The sequence below is a fragment of the Vipera ursinii genome (assembly GCF_947247035.1).
Source record: "Vipera ursinii genome assembly, chromosome: Z".
Taxonomy (NCBI): Eukaryota; Metazoa; Chordata; class Lepidosauria; order Squamata; family Viperidae; genus Vipera; species Vipera ursinii.
Genome location: NC_139517.1, coordinates 39,820,185 through 39,837,337, shown reverse-complemented (window position 1 = coordinate 39,837,337; position 17,153 = coordinate 39,820,185). Strand labels below are relative to the sequence as shown.

Sequence of the window (17,153 nt, the reverse complement as noted above, 5' to 3'; positions counted from 1 at the left end):
GGGGGAGGGCGTTCTCTGTGGGCGCACCAGACCTATGGAACCGCTTGCTGGTTGAGCTCCGGACGGCCCCTGACCTTCGCTCCTTCCGGCGCGATCTAAAAACGTATCTATTTGAACAGTCTGACCTGGTCTGATGGGTTAGGGTTGGGGTTTTAATATATCTTAATTATTGTTTTAACTTTGGGCATTTATTTATTTAATTCGCTTTTAACTTTTGTATCCTGTTTTTTGTATTTATTGCCCTGTACACCGCCCTGAGTCCTTCGGGAGAAGGGCGGTATAAAAATGTAATTAATAATAATAATAATAATAATAATCATCATCATCATCATCATCATCTGTTAAGTCTGGGGTGTTATGTGGCAGATGCCTGTCTATTTGAAATTTAAAATCCCAGAGCACTTTAGCTTCTTCGTTTTCTCTGTTTTATGGTCCCACTAGTTCTTGCTTGCAAACAAATAGTATTTCTTGCAGATCTTTCAATGCACCATTGTGCTACTTTGTCACGCTGTTGTTTGAAGTCAGTCTATGCAGTCTTCTTGTAGCAGCTAATCAAGTGGTTGACTGTTTCTTCAGCTTTTTTGCAGAAGAGACATGTTATCAGTTCTGGCTTTGTATGTATTTGTTCTTAACACTTGGTCTTGTGCAGACAGAATTAGTGTCTGTCTTTAACTTTCCTGCTCTTAACCTGCTTTTTTTAATGTACTGGCCATGTAATATTTTTTTCTTCCCATGTCTGTTTTCTGTTCTTCATTTTGTCTTTCTTATAGGCCAGTTTGTTCTCTCCAGTACTCAGTAGGCCTTCTTGATATACTAGTTTCATTGTATCTTCTTCACTACTGTAGGAAGAAAAGTCTGGTTCCTCCAAGCGGGGAACAAACATGGCAACTACTTTGGGAAGAAGGTTGTAGTTTATTGCAGAGGAAAGCCAGACAGAAAGATGGATCCAACAGAAAAAGAAGGACTGAGCACATGTGGGTAGTGGGTTTTTATACCCCCTGGACTCTTTTGTCTGGAGTTATTTCCTGTTTCAGGCTTTGACACTATTCTGTCCTGAGCCTAGGTGCGCCCCTCTAGGATTCTTGCTGGTTGTATGTCCTATTATGTCCCCTGCTTCCCTGGGGCTGTGGCTGATGTTGACTCTAGAGATCTTTCTTCCTAATTCCAGTTTCCTGACAAGATTATCACATCTGCATTTCTATAGAGTTGGTTTCTGCTTGGGGGAGGGAGACTTGGGGCTATTAAGAAAAACTGGGCATGCTTTTCTGCCTCTTTAACTTCTTTTTAGGAAATGTATTTTCCTGCCCTTTTAATATTTCCTTCTCTGAGGAGCTGACTTCCCACACTACCTTTCAGATATTCTTCGAGTGCCCTTTTTTCTTCTTCAACCTTCTAATATACTTGCAACATTCCATAACCACCTATTTTGCTTGGTAAGTAGAGTCTGTCAACGTTGCTGTGAGAATGAAGGGCATGACTTATTGTCATTATTTTTCTGGTTTTCCTATCCAGGGCTTTTGGTTCGGCTTGAGTCCAATCCACTATTCCAGCTGTGTATCTAATGACTGGAACTGCCTATGTGTTTGTTGTCTTGATGGTAGTTTCTCCATTAACTTTAGATTTTAAGATCTTCACTCTCTCAATGTATTCACTTCTTTTTCTTGACTTCAGTGTGCTTGGTACCAGCCTTCAGGAGGCCCAGATATTTGAAATGATTGTCTTCATTCAGACTTTTGATGTTATTTTTAAAGGGCATCTTGTTTCCTTCAGTTTTCACTATTTTTCCCATTTAATGGTGACCATGACACATTTGTCCAGTCCAAACTCTATTGCAGTACCTTGAACAGTGTTGAGCAGAAATAGCAGCAGCTATTTCAGACCGTGTTTTCCCATACACTTCTGACTTTTTCAGTATGGTTGACAGAGGAATTTGTGCCATGACAAACAGTAGCGGTGATGGTGAGTCTCTTTGAAAGATTTTCTCTTGATATTAACCTCTCCCAATCTATCAACATTGACCAGCAACCATATCCATTGTGCAATCGATCTTTGCAGAAAAAGTGTGATGTTTCTACAGATTCTTGTTATTTCTAGGTATTTAATTGTCCAGTCTTGTGGAGTGAGTTGAATGCCTTCTTATAATCAATCCACACTACATTCAAATTGGTTAACCTTCTCTTGCAATTTTCCAAAATCATCTTGTCAATTAAGAATTGATCCTTTGTTCCTCTTGTGTTTGGGTGGTTTCCTTTCTGATCAGAAAAGGGAATCATCTTCATGCTTTGGAGGTGCAGGCAGGCGCTCATTGCCTTTGATCTATCAAAGCAGGCTTTGTTTTTCAATTCTACACAATGGATGTTGAAAATAATCACAAAAGGAACAGAATATACTCCTCATGGTGTTTGGTATATAGTCAACTCATGGAGAAGTTCTTCACAACATTTATCACTTTTTTCCAAAAAATTCACAATACTGTTTTTTTCTTTTGGAGATATTGTGGACCTATATTTATTCCATCCTCTTTTTTTGAAAATTTTATTAATTTTCTAATTTTTATATCTTTGAAAAGCAACGTGGCTGCTGAGTTGCAATAATTCAATTACATACAAATATCATTAGTACAAATCTCAAACTATTACAGTAAATATTTCCTCTCTTTTCCCCTTAATATGTACTTTCTCATTTAAATTAATACATTTCTTATTCTATCAATCAAATAAAAAATAACTTTCTTACATGTATCAATAATTTTTACTTTATACAGTATATATATATTGTTTTAATGTTCAATTTTTGAGACAATCAATGACGTAATGAATTTTTCCCAATTTTAATTTTCCATTAATATTTAAAATTAATGTTTAATATTTTATCATTTCCAAATTTTAAAAGGCCCCAATTCCCTTTATCACAATTCCTCACAAAATCTGGTGTTCAGGGTATGCATCTTATCTATCTAGGTTCTCACCATCTACATCAACAAATTAATAATACAATAAAATATTCTAATAATTTTCAAATATTTTAAATTTAGTAACCAAAATTTCTTTTATTTCAATGTTTAATACTTCCTCTCTTCCTCTTTGTATCTACTGTCTCATATTTAAGCTAATGTTTCATTCTTACCACTATGTCAAGACATACTTATTACATTCATCAATACGTTTTAGTTTATATATATCTTAATCACCTTTACATGACCTTTATGAGCAAATATTCAAATTTAACTGTTAATATTTATACTTCTGAATTTTAAATGACCAATGTTTTCTTCCGTTCATAACAATATCTTATATTCAAAGTACACATCTTATCTATTTGAGTATATTCTATTTTAATTCTCATAAGTAGGTCAAAAACCCCATTCTTCTTCAGTCTTATTCTAGCTTGCTTTCTTTGCCAAATCGTCTTCCATGTCCGTACTTTTGAGTTGTCAAAGAAATCTCCTTGTATTGTTATATATATTATTTGGCATTGAATAAACCATCCGGTCACCATTTTTTTGAGAGGGCTAGCAGGTTTAACAGGTCATCTTCTTTATTTTTCCATTTTGACATAGTTGTCCTGAACTGTTTATCTTCTCTTCCATGTGTTCTTCTTCTTGATCCTCAGGTTCCTTCTGATTTATTTTCCTTTTTCCATGTTGTCAGTTTCTTTTCTGAATTTTCTATTATCTGTGTTTGTTGAGTAGTTAAATCTTCTGTCACAATATTTAATTGTTCCACTTTTTCTGTTGTATTGTATATAGTTGATTTTTTAGTTATAGTCAAAATTTGAGTTTGCATATCCAGGCTGCTTTCTTGTTCTTTTCTGTAGGCTCTTATTTTGTCACCAGCTGTAAGGAGGGTTTGATAAATAGCTTTCAACATAGAAAGGATTTGTTCCTGATTTTCATCCATAGGAAAAATCTGTTCTTGATCTTCTTCCATAATGATGTGTTAGTCTAGAAGCTTTACAATCAGGTAGTACAGAAAGACAGTCTTTTTTTCCCACTGACTAAGCACAGCTGAACTTCTCACAGCAGGTGTTTCAAAGTTACATAAGTCTTATCTGTTTTCTGGGCTGTTGGCCAGGTCTCTTTTAGACAATAACAAGTTGAAGTATCAGGTTTAGCCACAAGATGTCGCCCCTACCATTTAAAGTTTTCCTTTGAATCCCAAAGTTATTTTAATCTTTTCAGTTTTGTTTCTATTTTATAAGGAAAAACCCAGATCTTCAGTAAAAATAGAAAGTAAAGAATAGAAAATATAAAATCTTTTACTCCACAAACTTTAGGAAATAAAATTCCGGTTGGGATCCAGTTATTTTTTCAACATTTTAAACTCCCCTGAATAATCAGTCACTGCTGTTTCCTTCCCTCTCCACAGGGGGGAAAATACTTTAGCAGCTTGTACAAGTAAAAAAAGTAGTTAGGATTTAAGAGAGGTAGATCTCACCCAGTCTCTTCCACGCTGCTTTAAAGTTGCCTGATGGTAAGTGTGACTTTGGCTGTCTGCAGCCTAGTGATGGGCCATATTTCTATGGCCGGTCTTTTGTCCGCGGCTTGGAGGGTTTCGCCACCTCTAGTGGGAGCGCTACCGTTCTCCTGCAATCCAGCAAGGGTCCCTCCTTGCTGGTTGCCTCTACAGGGCGACTTTCGACCCTTTTCAGGGTCCCCCAATGATGTGAAACTGGACAAGGAAGACGGAGCTCATCTTCCAAGCATCCATGGTGGGTGCGTCGGCAAACCAGAAGTCGGATCTATATTTATGCCAGTGTTTTTCAACCTTTTTTGGGCAAAGGCACACTTGTTTCATGAAAAAAATCACGAGGCACTCCACCATTAGAAAATGTTAAAAAATTTAACTCTGTGCCTATATTGACTATATATAAAGTAATTCTCTTGAATAGGAATCAAATAAACACAAAGAAAGTATTTTATAATTACTTTTCAATTTTTCCCACGGCACACCAGGCAACATCTCGCGGCACACTAGTGTGCCGCGGAACAGTGGTTGAAAAACACTGATTTATGCCATCCTTGTGTGCCATCTTTGCATCCGGTTGGTACTATCTAGAGCAAACTGTTCTTGACTGTAGTATAAAAACTTCTTTTCCTCTCTTAAAATCTCTGATAAATCACTCTTACCATTCAGTCTCTACGTATCTCTCTTCATTTTATTTTTATTTTATTCTTATTTTAAATAAGTCAGTAAAAATTTATCATAATTATGGGACGGTACTATGGTTTTCGATCACTGTTTGTTGCCACTTCCATTTCCCTTGGTGGTGGAATTTAGGAGTCCAAATAAATATTCCCTTGTCTGCACACTTTGCCTGCCAGACCAAGGCACTTGTCTGGGCCACTAAATAGCTTTGCTGAGAAATGCGATCACCTTCAAACTTCAATCTCTTTCTTACCCCATTGTTCTGGGAAAACTATCTTTTACAACCACAGGGATGAAAGAACAATGCTTATATTATAGATTATAGCTGTGGTTAAATATACGTAGAATTTTTATATTAACATTATTTTTCCTTATCCTTTTCACCTTTGTAGTTCTTCCTTTTCCTCTATTTACAATTATTGTGAATATTTAAACACGAGAGGGGAAAAACCACACAATCAAATTTCTTTAAAGCAGAATGTAATAGAAATGGTTTGCAGCAGTATTTTCCCAGTTTGAGTGTTAATCTGGTTTTTAAGTTCTTTTGACTTGGCCCTTGAGACATCAGGCAATTATTGAAATGTTACTTCCTCAAGCTCTGTTTCCTATCACAGCATAAATTATCTTCCAGATCAGTGATTTCTAGAGAAGCATGAGTTTCTTGAGAAGTTTATAGTGTTTTTCCAATTACAAGACCTGTAATGGCTGACATATTTCTATGAAAGCTTGTCCAACAGTATCTTTATGCAACAACTTTCAGCTTGTAGAGAAGACTGACACAACATATAGAGAAGAATGAACCATCTTGCTACATTAAAGATAATTGTAGGCCCCAAAGGAATAGCTGACACCCTGATCAGTTGCTTCACAGCTAGAGGCATAACAGCTCAATAGAACTAGCAGTATAGAAGGTGCTAAGGAAATGTTTTCCCTGTAACCATTACCACTAGCAGAATTCTTCGCCATTTTCAGCTGAAGCTGGAGAGGAAGTAACTAGTGTCATTCAGACCAGAGAATGTTCCTGTATAGACATTTGAGCAATTGCATTCCAGTCTCAGGGCTGGCAAAGTCATGGCTAAGGATCCATTAACTTGTAAGGGCAGGAAAAAAACACTTATGTTTTTAAATCTCAGAGCTGATATACAGGCTTAATTTTTGTGTTCTGTAGCAAGGCTTGCCTTGTGTCTATATATGACACATGTAGCTATATCAGATCCTCCAAGGTTCTGTTTTTAGCTAGTTCCTGACTAAGGACCGAGGTTTTGGAGGAGCAATTTTATAACCATGCCTGACCCAAACCTGACAGATGAGCACATTTCCTTAGCAAACAAGTAAATGTTCTATGATGCCATGAAGGCAGTTTTTGAAAAGCACAAACAAAATTTTACATGTCTGGCTCGCACAGCAGCAGCTAACTTGGTTCCATTGATTTTCCAATCCTTCCCCTCTCTAGATGGATCCAGTACAAAAGGCAGTAATCAACCATACTTTTGGTGTACCCAATCCACTTAAGAAGAAGCAGTTCATCTCTTGTAATATTTGTCATCTGAGATTCAACTCTGCGGTAAGCTACATCCCTGAAACACTAGGATCAAGCAGATAGGTAGGGAAAAGGAAGAGGAGAACTATTATATATATAACTATGGTCAATTTTACTTATGAGTGCACAACAGTTCATATAATGTTTTAGTGCTCAAAGCACCTCATTTAATAATTTGTGAGGAAAATCATGATTAGCAATACCTTCTATATTCTACAATTCTAAAGCTGAAACTGTCTTAAAGCTGAATTTGTGGTAGTCCTTGGCAAAAGTGAGACTTGGGTTGGTGTTGGTCTGATTTATAGTTCCCTTAGATTCACAGAGCACAAAGCACAGCAAGTCATATTAACGTCTCATCAAAGAAAGAACATTCACGACAGACAATGCCATCAAGGCACTATTTAATGCACTATCCAAATCAAGGTCTAGTGCTTCTTCCTCTAAGTTTCTTCCTCTAAAATGTTTCAAGAGAAACAAGTTAGAATCCTAGTGTTTGATGGTTTTTTTAATAAACTATGGATAAAAGACCCTTGATTTGTTCACCATGCTCACTCAATGAAAGGGCCCACTGTCACAGTCAAAGAAAGAATCAGTATGATGCTTTGCTTTCATACAAGCATAAAATATTGTATATTGTGTAATGCATGCAAGCTCATTGAATGTCAGTTCTACAGCCAGATGTCTAGGAGCTCTTACGCCATTTCATCTCTTTTGGAAAAAAACAGATATCATACTTTTTTGCAGGAAATAATCTTCTCTTGCTGTGCTGCCACCTTCCACATCTGTGTTTATTTCCTTTTTTTGAGGCGGAGGTGTTGAGAAGCAGACTGCTAAGGGCTTGCAAAGGGAAAACATACATTGGTATTCTCTATTCTGCATTCAAGAAGTCAGGCAGGGAGCTTGTACTGAGAAATGTTTTATCTGGAAGTCTCATTTGTTGGTTTTCAGCCTGTGTGCATTACTTGAATCTGACCAAAAGAAGGGACTGCCATGTTATCCAGTTGGTGCAGTTCGGCATTGTGCCCAGAGTCTCTTTTTTTATACAAAAGCTGTGACAAAAAAAAAATTCCTAGGCATTTTTTATTTTTATCTAAATTCACTCATTCAGTGTAACATAGATTTTCTGTGTCAATACTAAAGGTGGCAAAATTATTTATTTACATGGATTTACTCGAACCAACCCACAGAGTAATGCTCCTTGACTAATACAAATCTTAATGTCACGTATTTTCTTGTACTTTCTAAAAAATTATTCAAGATAATTTGATCACTCCTCTGCCCACAGCATAAATTAATATGCAAGCAAAAAGACATATTAACAGAAGCATCTAAGGCTTACAAGACTTATTTTGAACTGGTTACAGGTGAATTAACCAAGGAAATATCTAGATGCCAGGAGAACAAATGTATCAAGCGATGCTCCTTTGTCCCAGTAAAACCCTGTCCATAATCTGAGTTACTGATGACCTGCTTGAGCTTAGTCATAAATCAGACTCTGTACTGTTTTCTTCTTTCTTCTTTTGCCTTTATTTGCACTAGATGCATAAGATGTGAGCCTAACCCTTGGGCTAAATGACCTTCAGCACTACCCCCATTTGACCCACCTGGCCCTCTAGCAAAGCATTATGTCCTTTGTTTTCATTTCATACCATGTCCACAAGCTCGCACATATACTCAGACCCCTTTGCCGTCAGGCTCCTGTTTCATCTGATGACTTTCACTCCCTCCCTGCCTCTTGCTGTGTATTCATATAATTCAATTCCTGGCATTGTTCATTGCCTGGCGAAATGGAGATAAGACACGTTACCCCTGATTAAATGCAGCCCATTTTTTGTTTCAAAAAGCGCTTTGGGGCAAAAAAATAAAATAAAATAAAGGAAACTTAAAATATGCAGCTTCAGGGGGAAAAAATGCAGCAAACAGTTTCGCAATACAAAATAAAATAGTATAACTAAATATATTCACTTGAATTAGAGCGGAAGAAAAGAACATAATTGTCAAGTATTGTCCCTTCCTGGAATGCGGAGCTAACGTGAAGTATATATTCCCAGGCAGCCATGCCAGTTCTGTGTATATGTGTGAGTTTACATTTTGTGCTTTCCTATATCCAGGCCTTTTAGCTTTTCAGAGAAAAGGATGAATAACTGAAGTATGCGTTAATGTCCTCTGCCTGTTCACTGCTGATAAAATATTTTTAAAAAAGAAAATACAAAAGACTACAATGTATTCCCCCCACGCCCAAAAGCCTGTGTACTTAGCAGTCAAAGACAGTTCTCCTGATTCTCTCTACAATGAATGGCTCTCTGGCAAATTCATGTGAATTTAAGTCCAATCTGAATTGAAATGAGGGTGTTACATTAGTTTGCATAATGGCTGAAGAAAGAAATAGAAGTGCTCAATGCCCAGAAAGGGGAGGTATGGAAAATTCCCTCTTGCTCTGCTTTTCATGTGTTTTTTGTTTGAGTGGGAGATGTTTAGTTAATGCATGAAATCACATTTTTATCATCATATTCTTAAAAGATCCACTCCACTTGTACACTCACTGCCTATCACTTGGCCTGCCCATCTATTTGGCTTTTTCCAAGGGCTCAAATGGGAGGAAGATGTACACAGAAAGATTATTTCTCTGCTGCTCCTCGATACTGGAAAAGAGAAAAAAAGGAAATGGAGAAAACTGGGGGAAAATAGCAAGATAGTTGGGGAAAAAATGTCGTCTGCTGCTGCAGCAAGAAGATAACCAGGCTTCAAAGTGCTCTCTACTAACTAGAAAAATGGGCTTTGCAAATCATTTTGCATTATAGTCTCTCTTTGATCTTCCATAATATAGAATAGCCTTAATACTTTTCTCCATCACTCAACGCTCCCCTCCCGTTTATCTCTCTCAGAATCAAGCTGAGGCACATTACAGAGGCCACAAGCATGCCCGGAGACTCAAAGCCATTGAAGCAGTGAAAAATAAGCACAAGACAGCTGACAATAGCAGCAGCAGCCAGGAAAAAATGGCTAACTTTGAAGCTCCACTAGATATCAGCAGAGACACCATCACCAACAGCAGCAGAGGTAAGGGGCAAGCTGACCTAGTGAGAGGCATTCTAGGTAGATTTTAGTTTAGGGAAATTTTCATATTTTCCTGTAATCGACCTCTTCTGTTGTGTAGCGGAAGAATAATCTTAGCTGAGGTGCCACTATAATGGAAGCAAATGCTAGTTACCTTAAAGGCTAGTTAATCTTAAAACCACAATTTAAAGGAAAATAAATGTCTTCCTCTTTTATTAGCACAACCCAATAGCTTGCTAGGATTGAGCCAACCATTGGCAGAACATTGCAACCTCATGATGATGTCCCCGACAGAGGAATCACCAGCCAAGATACCTACTGGCATCCTGTCCCTGGTTTCCCCATCAGTTTCAGAGCCCTTGGAAGTTGCTCCAGATAGTGCAAGTGCGAAACCAGCAGCAGCAGCAGCTGGTATGGAGGTGCCAGCAACTGAATCTGGAGGAACCGCCGGCTCAGCAGCAGAGGTGGAGAAAGAGGGAAAGAAAATCAAGCAGCACTTGTACTGTCCCACTTGCAAAGTAACAGTTAACTCTGCCTCTCAGTTGGAGGCTCATAATTCTGGTAAGAAGCCTTCACATGGTTTTCTCCAGCTACCCCGTAAAAGGCCAAGCTAGACTGTATAATGTGTCTACCGCTGCTGTAAAAGATATGACATCTGGAGCCTATTGCATGTAGCTCATGATAATTCGCTTTTATTCTGCAGGATGCAAGGCTTTTGGCAAAATGATAAAATCAGGGTCACCCTGCAGACTTTACACCTTTTGTACATGCATGCATCATCATGATACATTTACAGTGGGGGGGGGGAAACTTGCATCATGATGATGCAGCACTGTTTTCATTATTTGCCTTCTTGCCCACTCCAATATGTCTGTTCATTTCACCTCCCAAAAGCATTTGTCCAGGTAATGATACAGGATCAAGATAGTTCCATTGTAGCAGTAAGAGAAGGATAAGTTATTCCTCTTCCTCAACAGAAAATGTGGAATGCTACCAAAAATGCACCATCTTGCCTCATTGATATTTTTATTTTTTTTAATCCCATTTATATCCTGCCCTTCTCCGAAGACTCAGGGCAGCTTACAATTTAAACCACAAATCAATGTGCTTAGCAATAGCCTTCATTCTATGTATATGCCTGCTTATTAGGGCTTTTACACCCCCCCCAGCGGCATTATTACAAAGTCAGCTTATTGCCCCCAACAATCGACTTTAATAACTGAAGTTGACAAAAACCGTAACTTCCCCAGTCTGGAATCCTTCAGATCTTCTGGGAATGGAACTCCTAGAATTCCCAGTATGTGTGAAGTCTGCCACCTATTAATCTATTTTTATTCCCAGCTAACAGATTTTGCTTCAGTTAACTAAATTTTGTGCTAAAAGCATACATTTCTGACTTTGGGGATTCTTAGCCAATATCTACTAATTAATAAATATGTGTTTTGTTCCTTAGTAGATATTGTAGCATTCTTTCAGCAGGTATGATGGTAGGCTATCCATAGAGTAAAAGAAATACAGTAGTGTGAAAGCCATGAAAAGCAGGTATGTTGAAACCAGGAGTCATTTACAGATACTGCCTGCCAGATTTTGCAATAACTGTGTACTTTGTCACTTGAGTAAAATGAAATGTATTCAAAAGCTTGAGGGTTTTACAAACTCTTTGCTTTCTAAATTAAAAAATGATTGAACAAATAGGTATGGTTTGCCATAACTTATTTGTAGTCTGCTGATTGCATATTTCTTGAAAAGTACTGGGATACCAAATTCTATCCGTATTCTTTTCTGTTCACACTCAAAGAAAGAACAACTGTATTTTTCTATCCTTACATGATGCATTGTAAAATCTTTTTGCAGCAAGCCAGTTAAAAAAACCAAGAAGCTGTAATATTTCCTTTATTTTACATATATATAAAAATACACAACCAATTTTGACTTTCTATTTTGCTCAGTAAAATTTTCTTTTTCCTCACCTTCATCATCTTTCAATTATTTAATTATTTCTGTTCTTATCTTCCCTGATTTGAGGTCTTCCATGATTGGTTAACATGCTTGACATTGTAGTTCAAGTATACTGAACTACGAGTACATTAAGCTAAAGTAGATTAGAGTAACTTCATGAAGAATGTTAAAACCTACTTTTATTCAGTACTGTTGTTTTCAAATTGTAGAATCTTCTCTCTCTAAAGTAATGAATTGCTTTATTTTGCCTGTTAATTTTGAAGGCTGTCATTTTGTTGTGTCTTATGTTTTCAGGCAAAATAAGGAATTACAATGACAAGGATAGTTAAAAATAAAGACAAATTGATTCATTTGGGATCTGACCTTGCCTTACTTGCTATTTCTAGCCTACCTAATTGTAGAGAGAAAAAAGGTGATCCCTAAATGGTGCAATTGACAGAAATGCATGATAAGAACATAAAACCTTTTTAAAAATAGATTAAGACATCATAACCGAATACATAAACTTATGCCACCGTTTCTAGCCTGTTGCCTTAACCACTGTTGGCCCCCAAACAGTACATTAAGCATAACAACATATTAAGATGCATAAAAAGTGCATTTAACAAGGAAACAAGAACAAAAATGACACATATAATCCAGATATTGTGTCCATATAGCCAACGAGATTCTGGTATTATGGAATTGCCCCATCCTATTGATAACTGACCTTGTCTGCTCTTAGACTACTTCCTGCTTACCAAGGTGCAAGAGGCAAGTTTCCTTTTTTATTTCCAAACTCATCTTCTTTTCCCTACTTCCAGGAGCAAAGCACAAATTGATGTTGGAAGGGCAGACTGTTTTGCCAAGGCGAAGCCGAGGGAAGGTCCTCTCCCGAGTGGCACACAAGCCCAAACGGATTGGCAGCAAAGGCAGCCTCAACATTCAGAACAAGGCCTTTCAGTGCCAGGTGTGCGAGATCTTTGTCAACTCAGAGACACAACTCAAACAGGTAAGCAGATCAACCTAAATAGCTCTTCTGATTGTCTCGAGGATGTAATGAGGGTCATGCTGAATTTTGGATATTCTTGAAGAAAGCATTTTAAGATGGAAAGAAAAAGGGGCATAGAGAACTAATCTTTCCACCCTACTTCCACCTCCACGTTTCAGCTTAGCCTTAGGCCTTTCATTAAATATCCATTAAGATATTTAATGAAGTTAAGAAATGAAGTTACATTGCAAGCAGAAATTTCCCTATAGTGAACTGAGAGCTAAAGCGAAGGTTGCATTAAGACACTTGAAGCATCATCCCAACAGTTCTTGCAAAATAAGCAAAGTCATATTTTAAGGGGCAGTCAGGATAGAAAAGGAAGGCCTGCTACACATGTCTTTCCTCTGCCTTAAATTTCTCTGCTCCAAATGTTGTCCTTGGCAGCTTTTCACTCTCATCAGATTTGAAATTTATACAGTATTTGCTTTCTAGGAAATCCTACACAAATGGCTTTTCCAATGACAAGAGAATAATCAGGGTTAATATGTTAAGTGTTAAGTGCATCTTTATCTGGTACTTAATTCATTGATTAATTAATTGCAAATACTTTATGCATTCCGAGTAAAAGTAACAAGAAGGCTAAAAAGCAGCAGCATACCAACAACAAAAACAACGATACAGAGAAACTTTTATTCCACAGACTCCCATTTAATGGACATCAGATGTAATTGGGCAAGATTTCTGTCTGAACAACCTCCTGAAATAACAGACAAATCTTTTCAGTCCAAAGCAGTCCATGCTAAATGTTACATTTACATTAATTACATTTACATTAATTTCATGCCATCGTGTTGATTTACTTATTTGCATAATGATCTGAATATACTAATAGTGGAAATTACATCATTTGCATTTATTTACGTCATTTGTGTAATAACATCATTACCCAAATAATGTCATTCATATCAAAGTGTGTCGTTTGCATAATGACATAATGACACAAATCACCATAAATGATGTAATTTGCAATTTAATCGCCATTGAGGAATAATAGACACCCCCTCCCCCAGTTGGGAGCTTTTACTGTATTAGTAACATCTGTAGGAACTACGAATTCATACACATACAGAGAGTAAATACCAACTTTTCAAAGACTTTTTAAAAAGCAGCAGCACAAGAACAAAATTTCAAAATAACCAGGAAGAAGAGAAAACATATTGTTAGAAGGGAGCATTTGCACCTTTGTAGAACAGGAGAATATTTGAAGAGGAAACATTTGATCTAGTAAGGAAACATCATAGAAAAGGGCTGGAGACCATTCAAGAGTGCAACTGAGAAGATTTTCTTTTCCTGATAAATATAGCACAAATGCTGTATAACAGAGGCATGAGAACCTCTTTGGCAATCTTCAACATTTGGGCAGGCTAAGCTGATATAATAGTATTTCAAATATCCCAGTTACTTTTCATTTCAGCCACTCAGATAGGAAAGAGAATGTATTCTAGAAATCGACTTCTGGGGTGCCATCCCGAAGTGTTTTGCCACAAGCAGGGAAATGGAACAAAAATCACTTTCTGCTAGCCTCTTATTTTGTGCTTCCCTTCTTTAAAGTGTTATATTAATAGTATAATAGCAAAAGCACTTAAGACTTATATACTGCTTCATAGTACTTTTCAGCCCTCTCTAAGCAGTTTACAGAGTCATTCTATTGCTGCTTTCCCCCCCCCCCGCAAAAAAAAAACTGGGTCCTCATTTTAATGACCTCAGAAGGATGGAAGGCTGAGTCAACCATAAGCCAGTGAGAATTGAAGGAAGCCAGCAGTCACCAGAAGTAGCCTGCAGTACTGCATTCTAACCACTGCACTACCATGGCTCAGAAAGAATATAGATATCATTAAAATTAAAACCAGTTAACTAATTTGTGTTATTCAGTTTTTGATTTCTGCACAATTATTTTAAAATTCCAATATTTGTTTCCAACAGGATCTAGGCAAGTAATGTCTAGATATACAGAAAAGAAGGGAAATAGAAAACAGGAGGCTAATAGAACGTAAGTGATTCACTTTAAATTTAAACAGAGCGCTTTGAATTGAGCCTTGAAATAAACCTAAAGTTAATTATCCTGTTCTGCATTTATCTTATTAAGCAAAAGATTCAAAGACAGATACGTATACAGTTCTCACCACAAAGACAGAGTGGTATCTATCAGGAGACAAAAGCGTCAGAGCAAATGGTCAAAAATACTAGAGACCTGAGGTCAAAGTGATATCAAAAAGCCCATCGTGAGCCTGTTGGTCAAAACTGATGCAGAACAGATATTACAACATAACTGAAGACAAGTCTTTCAGTTCCTTCATCAAATAAAAACACAGAATAGTCTAAAGAACTGTCATCAGAAAGTTTGCTAAAGATGGCAAAGGGTGTCAAGGTGCTTTTATACTCTGATAATAGTGGGAGCTTTTGTTTTTTCATCTACAGCATATGAGCAGTAGACGTCACAAAGACAGGCTTGCAGGGAAGCCACCAAAGCCCAAATACAGTCCGTACAGCAAACTGCAGAGGAATACTGCCCTGGCAGTGAGTATTCTCAAGGTATTTGTCACAGAAGGTGCCAGATAACTCTGTGGTGTATGGAAAATGTTGGGGACAATAAAGAATTTCCCCTGGTGTCTTAATTATTCTTCAAAACCCAGTCACCCACTCAGTGGAGAATTGTGTCTGAACATTAAACTGTCCCAACCTACAACAAAATAACAGGTAGTGCTACTCTCAGCAACATTTGGAAACTAGAGAGAGAGACAGCTGCTTGCATGAAAGGAAACAAGAAGAGCAGTGGGACAGATCAGATCAAGAGGTTACAATTCCCAGTATTCCCTTTTCTCCTTATGCATCTTCTTGTAGTGCATAATTAATTTAGCAGAAGTAATTGTAGCAAGACTGTTACAGTAGCTGTCACACCAGATAGCTATTTAAAAAGTATTGGGCAAATACATGGATAGAACTGTTTATGTATATATGAAAAGCCCTCCAGGGGCTGTTGAGCAACAACAAGGGGTAGACTCATTTTCAAAAAAAAGGATGGGCTTTATATTCTTAATAGGAAAAGCCATTTTAAAGGATAAGGAAAACTACAGCTGGGGGGGCAGGGAAACTATTCGCTTATCTAGCTACCCACAAACACCCACAAACACACTCCACCACTACACTTGAGTCTCTTCACTGCTGGCAATAGATGGATATTCGAGTTGATTCAATAGGGCAATTTGCTACATTCTTTTAAGCTTCACACTGCTCTGAAAGTAAAAAAAAAATTGTCACAATAAAGTCATACAGTATTGCTGTCAGCCAGGGACAGAGACTATGTGGTTCTCCAGATGATATGAAAAGATAATTCATAGCATCCCTCACCATTCATTGTATTGTTGAAATTTCCTGAGCAACATTTGGAAGGCTTCATACTGGCCATTCTTATTTATAGTATTTGCATTTATAGTATTTGCAAAGTACTATTAATTCATCTACTTCAGAGCTAAATCAGGTTGTCAGATAAGCTTTGATACTGAAGCTCCTGGTTTAAATTATTTACTGCAACATTGAAGCAAACGTTCTCTACTTTCTCTATTTTCAAATTTTCTGCAATATTGAAGCAAATGTTCCTCTTGGTTTTTTTTGAAGATGCTTTGCTCATGTACCATGTGTATCTCTTTGTGCTTCTTCCCTGTCCCTCATTCTCACTCTTCACAGTCCAAAGTGGCTCTGCAGAAGCATCTTACGAAGACCTTGGCTGCCCGGTTCCTGCCAAGTCCCCTGACATCTGCCACTGTGTGTACTTTGCCCAGCCCATTAACTCTCCGACCAGCTGCTGCTACTCTCTTCCAAGCACCCATCTTTGGACCAGCACTTTTTCGATCTCCCCCAGGCCCTGTGCGAGCAGCTACAGGCCCCATTGTCTTTGCCCCTTACTAGAGGAACCCCAAGGTTGTTTGGGTGGGGAATTGTAGACCATAGCTGTACAAAGAAAATTGGGTGGGTGACTTTACAGGCCTGTATTCTGAACAAAGGAAAAACCAAATCTTTGAATGGTTTGAAGTAGAACTTCTCTGTTCATTTATCTGAGATTTCCACTAGTGTCATTAACTCAGTTGTACTTGGAAATAACTTTTCCTGTTGTCTGATTCTCCCACAATGCACCAATCTTTCCAACTCTAGTAGTATACTTAGAAGCACAATCTCACTTATCCAGATGGTCAAGTGATAAAGTCAAAAGTATGCATTCAAAATATCTGTGAATTTAGAAGTATCTGTCATTTTAAATACAATTCTATTAATTAGGAATTTGTGTAATTGGAACTCCAAAGAGGTTTCTTTTCCAAAATGCAATGATTATGAAAATCAGATTTGAATGCAGTTCCTGGTTCAGTTCACATTCCCCTTCCCACAATTACAGATTTAAGGAAAATAATGATGTTTGATAAACTTA

The 17,153-nt window shown here is 37.5% G+C and overlaps 1 protein-coding gene across 1 annotated transcript in view; it reads left to right on the top strand.

Annotated features, from left to right (window-relative positions):
• The window catches only part of ZNF385C (zinc finger protein 385C), a gene marked incomplete at both ends in the record, with an annotated part of 124,013 nt that extends 107,374 nt beyond the window's left edge, over positions 1-16,639 (top strand). Inside the window, 6 exons of the mRNA XM_083378245.1 lie at positions 6,601-6,711; positions 9,573-9,747; positions 9,964-10,305; positions 12,507-12,694; positions 15,152-15,265; positions 16,418-16,639. Of these exons, the coding sequence (XP_083234371.1) occupies positions 6,601-6,711; positions 9,573-9,747; positions 9,964-10,305; positions 12,507-12,694; positions 15,152-15,265; positions 16,418-16,639 (1,152 nt within the window). The remainder of the gene's footprint in view (positions 1-6,600; positions 6,712-9,572; positions 9,748-9,963; positions 10,306-12,506; positions 12,695-15,151; positions 15,266-16,417) is intronic.
• Positions 16,640-17,153: the final 514 nt, after the last annotated feature.